An 8,979-nucleotide genomic window follows, 5' to 3' on the forward strand; every position below is an offset into this window, starting at 1 on the left:
TTACTTCTACCCCATACCGTACTGCAAAATGGGTTTACATCTACCCCATACCATATTGCCAAAATGTGTTTACTCCTACTCCATACCGTATTGCCAAAATATATTTACTCCTACCCCATACCGTATTGCCAAAATGTGTTTACTCCTACCCCATACCAAATTTCCAAAATGTGTTTACTCCTACCCCATACCGTATTGAAATTTTACAACTAAGGTTGTTGATTATTATTTGGATCTTATCATAATGAAATATAAGTTGTTAATCAGCATATTTTCCAAAGTATTGTCAGTTATCATTTATTTAATATTTGATAAATAATATTTGAAATATTTCTCTCACCCGCAAAAACTGTTGAATTCATTAAAACTTTATTTGTATTGTGAAAAAATGAAGAAATAAATTAGTGTTGTTCCTTTTACAAACTGCAAAATTCTCTAATTCAAATTTCAGTTGAAATGTTCACGTATCCTTTTGGATGAATATAAAACATTTATTTTATTCCAAACATCTGGAGATATACGAAACTTTTGCAATATCCTAGAATATGCTTTCCCTGCTTATATCTATGATATGATTACGACTGAAAAATGATCAATACTTACTTAGGGATTTCTTGGCTGTAAAGAAAGAAAATTTTCAGTTAAAAATTCCTTCTCACTGCATTGATGTGTGCATGAGAATTTAATATAGAAGTTTCAGTTAAGTTTTTGTTATCGTTGTGAAATCAAGATGAGATGAATGACAAACAATGAATGAAAAGAACAGGAAACGAATAAAGCAAATTCTCGATAAGATTCCATTACATCAACTGCAAAATGCAGTTATTTGAAAAGTGAAAACATCGTCATACTTAAATTTAAATATGCTTCCATTGTATGTCTATCTGGCTATCTACTAAAACGTAGTGTATTATGGATCAACTCGACAATTAGTAGAATACAGAAGAACGGAAAAAAGAACTTTGAAGATTTACAAAAAATCATTGTCACTACTAATGCCACATCAATGGGATATGAAAACGCAAATCCTCCTTTCTCATTCAGACGCATATAGGAAATGTTGCTGATGAATGAGCTCCACTAGAAGCTCGGCGGGCCTTGATCACAAACTGAACAAAATGTTGCAGACACTAGTAATAAGGGCACGTGTTACCGTACGGACAAAAATGTCCATCCATGGAGAAGTGGAATTAACAGTACGATCGTCATCTTAAAAATATAGACATATCTTGACAACGGAACCTACGCTGATAAGGGAAATTTAACCCAGACTCATGGGAAAGAGTTGAAATGTATTTTACAGTGAGTGAAACGTACAAACCAACATATTCTTCTGTAATCCAACTTTGGAGCGAAAGGCCGTTTTATTGTAAAATGTATTGAAAAATATGCAATGTCAGTTTGGTTCACTGTGTAACAAATACAGTTTTGTTTTGTACCCCAAAATTGTAGATATTTACCGTACTGCTAAATATTGTTTTGTAGCCCTAGATTGTAGACATTCACTGTACTGCTAAATATCGTTTTGAGCTGTTGGTGAAAAACAATGAAGAAATGTTACACTAACAAACAAGGTCCGACTTTGTGATAAGACAAAGCTTTGCGTATTTGAAGTTCTAACATTTTCTAAATTTTCTAAACAGCAAATAAAATACATTCTTCATCTACTTAACTGATTTATTGACAGAAGAAATTATATAAAATAGGAGACATTTTTACACTGACAAACAAGGTCAGACTTTGTGGACTATGAAACACATTCATAACAGGATTTTGTATTTAAAAAATCACATGTGGAAAAATCTATTTCTTTAATGAAGTCTGAACGTGCACAACGTCTTTTCATCATTCCACAAAATCGAGCAAATGGACATGTAACTATTTTTTCAACATACATGCATACATACATACATACATACATACATACATACATACATACAGTATCACAACTATGTAAAGCTATTTATGTTTCATCTGTTTTCATATTCCTATGTATGTGTTAAATTTATTTGTAATATGGAGTTCTGCACAGTTGCAACATTGTTCTGCAACTGTAGTATTATGGGCCTATGGCCTGCATTACCAGTCAACTATTCTCACTGTATTTGCGAGAGAGAGAGAGAGAGAGAGAGAGAGAGAGACGGGGGTGGAGTGGCGTATTATACCTGCTTTGATACATCGGTGAGTTACTGGATCACAATGGAGACCGACATCACATGCCGTATTAGATGGTACACCCAGAAATATGCTGCTGAGGCAAAGCTGTCCTTCATCTGTAATGAAATTTTTGCTCAATGAAATATAAGCATTATGAAAAAATAGACAAATTTGTAATCGCTGTAACTGTATTATATGCAGAAAAAACTGTTTATGACTCCCACAAGTGTCGCTCACAGCATTATATTTTCATTAGAGCAATTTAGATAAATCATTAAAATGTCATATTTTATTATCTTTTGTAATAATTGGAAATATATACAGTATAGTTTTGATTTTATTACTTTATATCAGTAATATAATTATGAAACGAAGAAAACAAATTCGTATGTCATGTTTCGAGATAAATATTGTCACAAAGTTTGCCTTCTATTTCAAATGTCTTTGTCATTTTTGGTACACAGTGTTGGGATCCCGGATTTACCAATTAAGGATTAGTTTAGGAATAGGTGTGGTTACCTAGAGAATTCTTTAATTCCTAATAGAAAACGTTGCACGATTGGAAACCGAATTTCATTCACCTTTCAACATATGTATACCTCGGCATATGACAGTTCAAATATTATAAATCGACATATTATATATACTTGACAAAAGGTTGGAATTAAAACTCCACAAACAAGATCTGAAACATGAAACCCATCTTTGAAGAGTCGTATCCCTTATATAGAACCGATCGTGGCATTCGTCATCGCAAGCCGCGGGCGATAATTTATCATTAGTGGCCGCATGCGCCAATATTTTCTTGTTTTCATGAATATGTATAAGCCTACTTAACCAGTCACCGCGAGCGTGAGGAAATTTTACTCGCTATTGTGACCAAACATGACATTTCACGCCATTCAAATGACCCAATTACACACAATAGCGTATTGATGAATAAAGCGGACACTTTCATTGATGTGTAGGAGATTATTCAATTGTGTTGCTGATGGCGTATTTTAATAAACCCAGGGTATGTGCTATCTGCATTTGCGTCTATATTAAAACTTATTTTGATTTTAGTGATTATCTGTTGATTATGGGAGCTGGTGTTGAGGAGATATTTCTCAACCCGAATAATTAGCCAATTTCTAGGAGCAGACATCATATGGCATGAAATACTATTATTCAGCTCGGAAAGGCTTACCGGGGAGTAAAACATAGATTTTACAAGAAAAACCATGCAAGTGTGAAATTATTAGTTTCGTGATGTGTGGTTATTAAATGATTAGAGAAACAATTTTCAGCACCTGCGGGTTTAAGACTCTTAAAGCTGACAAGGACTGTTAACTTGATGTCTTGACAATAGGGAAAACATAGACTGTCCAACCTGGTTGTCATTTTTTATTGAATTAACCTTTCAACGAAATTTAATTTGCTTGCCTTTTATCCTTTTATTTTGCTTGTTTACGTTTCGTGGAAAGGGTTTATCTTCCTAGAGATTGTTTATGTTTCAAATCTTTATCTTCAGAGTTTTACAAAATTAACTTTTAAATAGGCACGCGTACATTGAACAGTGCTCATGTACCCTTAAGCACTATACATGCTGGCATACATACATACATACATACATACATACATACATACATACATACATCAGCTCATCGGAACTTAAAGGTGTAAAGTATTTCTCATGCTGTCTCCTGCACGCCAAAAGAGGCAAGAAGTGGAGAGGACCTTTATGCCATAAGAATGCGTCCTGTGATGGTTTTCCATCTAAAAATGTCTTGTAAGTTTTTGAAGAGTGTAGTTTATATTTGAAATTTGACATTGGGCGTTAAGAATTTCATCCTCTTTTCTTTGCTTTGTTTTGTCTGACTTTTGGAGATACAGAGATTTACTCAAATGAGTTTCACGTGTATAGTTCCAGTGACCTTGATTTCTTTTAACTTCAGTATCAAATTGTTAATCCCTGCCCAAAATGACATATATGCAAGTGTTACGTATGCAATGTACCTACATTAATTACAGGAAGAACTACTTATCTTATGACTTAGATATATAAACCTTTGGCCATAAGAGCCCAAGATCAGTCCTTTGTCTGCTTACAAGAAACATTTGATACAGTTGTTCAAACTAATGGCTTAAAAGATGCCATCTTACACTTAGGTATTGGAAGGAACAGATGGAAAAGAACACATAGATAATATCGTACACTCCGAAATACGGAGGGGATGTCAAATATATGGTGCTTGATTTAACTCTTGAGTTCTCTCCCGTTGTTTACAAATAGTTACTATTTTTACATCAAATGCTAATCGCACATTTAATAATGTACTTCACAAAATACTAATCCTTGAGTCATGAATGCCTCCACTGAACATGTCTGAAATCTATATAAGATACTATAATCTATAGAACCATCAAGTCAAAGCTTATCTTTAAATAAGTCCATTTTTTTCTTGAGGACCATACCACAAATAAGGAGAGGTTTAATTTTTCAAAATTTCGCAATTCAAATATGAATTTGAAAGCTGAAATGCAATCCCAGCTATGAACATATATATATATATATATATATATATATATATATATATATATATATATATATATATATATATATATACTCACGGATAATTTTATAGAAAGTGATTCTTTATTCTTAATTACTTTGACCGATACCATAGTCTCCGAATGCCTCCGTGGACCCCTCTACCCATGCCACATTTTATAGTCGACGTCCTTGAAGAAGCAGGTTATTAGAGATAAGACCCAGCGAGATAAGACCCAGCGAGATAAGACATGGAAACTACTATGCCCTTTAATCGTGTCTTCGTATGGGAAAGTAACCTGGTTATCTTGAACAGGATAAAACACGGGAATAGTAAATGCGTACTAGAATTTCAAAAAGCGTTACATATATCTGATACAAAGCTATAGAAATTTTTCTATATGTTGCATACGAGTCTTAAATTATTACCGCAGTAAAATCGTTGGCATTGAGAGGGTTAGAAGTGAACGGAGCGGGGTGGGGTGGGGTGGGGGATGACCAATGATCTTTATGACACACGGTACTAAAGATATGGAAAAATGGGAACCAGCCTGGAAATGAGTGAACATAAAATAGAGTATATACGGGTTAGGCTGACCAGGTTCGGTTAATAATTTAAGTTATGTTTTGAGGAAAAAATCTTTTAAGAGCTTATCCTAGCTGTAAGTGAAAAAAATAGAGACATTGTTTTATTGATGGACTTTCAGTCCTTTAACAGTTTTGAGTTTGGAACACTCATTACTAAAATTAGCACCTGGCTCTTTGGTGCGGAAGTGAAAGCACACGTTTCAAACACAAACAGGTCCAGAAAATCCCGCGGCTCATACCCTTTCCTCTACACAGAAGCTGACATTAAGGTTTCATCTACACTGATCAATATGGGTTTCATCATGAGCACTGAAAATTTTTAAGTTATTGATATTTTAATATCATAGTGTTTGTGTAGGTTTACTATGGGAACTGAATTAGTACCGTGAGTCCTTTAGTGGCGCCCCTATTTGGCTACAGGGAAATGCTTTTATGTCAATTTACAACCCCCATCTCCCTCTATATACGTTTTGTGAAAAATGGTCACAGTTATGCTAACGTTAATGTGAAAATACTTTGAACATTTCAGCTGCAAAGTAAAAAGCCGGTGACGGAGCACCTTCAGAAATATTCTTTATTTTTGTGCTTACGTGAGAATGTCAAACACAAACTTATCTCTTGAGAAATTTCAAAAGCTTCTCTACTTAACATGGACAGTTACAATTCATGATGTACATACCACTGCATAATTATCGTTTAATAATTAAGTTTAATTTCAATAATACTTTTTTGTAATATAAAGCTTTCTTTATTTTTTATAACCTGCCAAAGTAAAGTTATTATTGCTGTGTATAAGCCGGAACTGGTAGAAGTTCATATACAAGTAGTGAGTTTCACAGCATTTATTTTCTCTGTCAGATTAAGAAATGAAAACGAGATGAAGTAGATGCAAAATACCATGTACCATTGAAAACAACATTTAAAAAAAATAGCCTAAACCGATGATGAGGATGATTGTGTTATTATTAACACTTATAAAACACTTATTCTACCATAGCATTTCAAATGTAAGATTATGTATCCTTATTTATTTCTACTACAGAAAGTTAAATGTAAAATTTAGTATATGTTTTAAATATGATGTTATTATCATTTAGTATATGTTTTAAATATGATGTTATTATTATTATTATTATTATTATTGTTGCTGTTTTTTTTTTGTTTTTGTTGTTGGTTCATATTTTTAGTTGTTGTGTGTTAGTGGTTACAGTAGTAGTTGTTTCTAGTGCTGAGGTTATTGTAGTTATAAAACACAATGGTGCTTATTGTTTCCCTTTTATTTTCTCATCTACCCTGCCCGAGTAAGATACAATAAAATATAAAACACTTATTCTACCATAGCATTTCAAATGTAAGATTATGTATCCTTATTTATTTCTACTACAGAAAGTTAAATGTAAAATTTAGTATATGTTTTAAATATGATGTTCAATTATTCAATTGTACTTTAAATCTTGTTGCGTATCACATGATATAAATTCATTTTGTCCTCAAGACATACTTATAAGAAATCACAAACTGTTGTGTTAATATTTATTTGAGGGTATGGATAGATTGGGTTATTTTTTATATAACTATAAAGGTTGATTAATAATTTAACACAACCTTTGGGTATCTAGCGATGTATGAATGTGAAAATACCAGATGAAAAATGATTAAAACAATCAAGCGGCAACATTTACCTGTCAAAATTGTACTTACTCCAATGGGAGAAAACAAATTTGGACGTGTAACTGGCCGTCTAAAAGATTATTATATGAATATTTTTTTTTTAAATTGTTAAATCTACAAAAAAAAACTCAGGAAGGGGTGTTCTTTTTCACAACATGACGTCAAAACCTCAATTGAAGAAAGCAAATTGATTGGTCTATAAACATAAAACTCTATAAGTAAAATGTTCAACAGTAAAAACAAAATAAAGTGCTTTAAACTATTGACCTCTCCACCTTTTCAAGAAACGAGCTTCTTTACAACACAAGTTTATGTCTGAACAAAATGTAATAAAATATTTTTATTCCATAATATACTTCACCTAGTTCTGTTGCACACTTCTCGCAACAGCCGCATGTTGTCCTGACTATGACTCCATTGCATGACGTTATATTGGGGCAAGTAATAGTCTCACAGTAATTTGGACATATATAGAACCCTTGTACCGTCGCAACTATCGCTAGTACTATCCAAGTCTTCATCGATATGTTCGTCATCAGGAGAATTGAACTGTCTTTCAGCATTTTCGTAACGGAGAATCAGGTAAACCATATAGATTTGGAATGTCTTTCAGAATATTTGTAACTGAGAATCCAGGTAATCAGCTGATAGACGCACCTTTTGTTGGCACCGACGACGTTAGTAAGGAAAATAAAAATTAGGTGAAATTGGATCACACATTCATTTCAAATTTTCTTCCATGTATGTCACGAGTACTTGAAAAAATTGCTCAAAATTTAAATTTCTTTTCTGGAAGCACACACGTCAATATATGGTTTAATAATAGCGTCTAGTCTGCTCAGCACTTTGACATAGCGTTTATGTAAACCCTCCCCTCTCCCATTCTTTCCGGACGGCACAAAGGTTCTTGCTAAAATGATGTACTTGCAACCATTTATGATTAAATAATAACATTTTACAGATAGCAATAATTTAGTTTTTGAACAAAATTACCTTGCATTCATGTATTTTTTTATTAAAAAAAAGGCAAACATTACTTTTGTAACAATGGATATTAAATGTGTGACCGAAGTTTCATTTGTAAAAAGTTTTAAAGGAAGAACAAACTTTCTATGATGTTTAATACATCCGATTCTCGTATCTTCTTATATCTGTGTAACAGCTAGCATCAGCTATTATATTCTAAAATAGGAGTCTCAAACACGATAGAACCCAGTCTGGAGAGCTAGAGGTTATTTAAATTCATACAGTATGAACATAATTATGTTGCAATAAAAAAGGCACTAATAAAACATTGATAAAAACATTAAAATATTTAACAGTAATAAATAAATTATAATTTTAATAAATATCAATAAAACACTGGTTAATCAGATTTTTTTGTTAATCTCTGAATGGGTTCTCTATTTAATGCATGAATTCTTACTTATAACGGTGGCACAAATGTCACAACATCCACAAAATCCCTTCTGAAGAGCCCCATTGCAGGTGGACACATCTGGGCAGTCAACACTATTGCAATAGTTCGGTGGGCATACAATGGCCTGTGTGTAGACAAGAATGGCAGCGAATAACAAAGACTGAAACATTCTGTATAAACGTTGTACAATGTAAACGGTAAGAAAATACAAATTGGAGCGTAAAAAAGTATCAACTGTTGATCTGCTGCCAATGACAGCTGGTTATATATTGGCTCTTAACTTGTGGGATACTTGAGATAAGCATATCTAGACGTCACGAGACCAATATTACTCATGCAAGGATGGGTAGTTTCTTAGATAATTAATACCGTACCTATGGTGGCAGAACATTCCGTATGTGAATTTTTCAGACAATGTCATATGGTTATCTAACAGTCAATAGGAGAGTCTAGAGCAAGGTGGTAGTATGAGAATGAGTTTTGTTTAGGCCATATTTAAATTGTAAAAAATCTATAAATGTAAACTTGATTAAAGCTGTATATAGGCCTTTTTCACTGAAAAACACACACACATACACACACACACACACATTTGTAACGACGTTTAAAA

At 33.0% G+C, this 8,979-nt stretch overlaps 1 protein-coding gene across 1 annotated transcript in view; it reads right to left on the reverse strand.

Annotated features, from left to right (window-relative positions):
• The window catches only part of LOC149791892 (equistatin-like), a 37,434-nt gene extending 28,788 nt beyond the window's left edge, over positions 1-8,646 (reverse strand). The window contains exons 1-3 of the mRNA XM_089970403.1: positions 8,376-8,646; positions 2,166-2,273; positions 604-618 (exon numbers count right to left, since the gene is read on the reverse strand). Of these exons, the coding sequence (XP_089826529.1) occupies positions 604-618; positions 2,166-2,273; positions 8,376-8,538 (286 nt within the window). The 5' untranslated portion in view covers positions 8,539-8,646. The remainder of the gene's footprint in view (positions 1-603; positions 619-2,165; positions 2,274-8,375) is intronic.
• Positions 8,647-8,979: the final 333 nt, after the last annotated feature.

Source organism: Sinohyriopsis cumingii, chromosome 9, assembly GCF_028554795.1.
Source record: "Sinohyriopsis cumingii isolate HCF-2022 chromosome 9, ASM2855479v2, whole genome shotgun sequence".
NCBI classification, from domain to species: Eukaryota; Metazoa; Mollusca; class Bivalvia; order Unionida; family Unionidae; genus Sinohyriopsis; species Sinohyriopsis cumingii.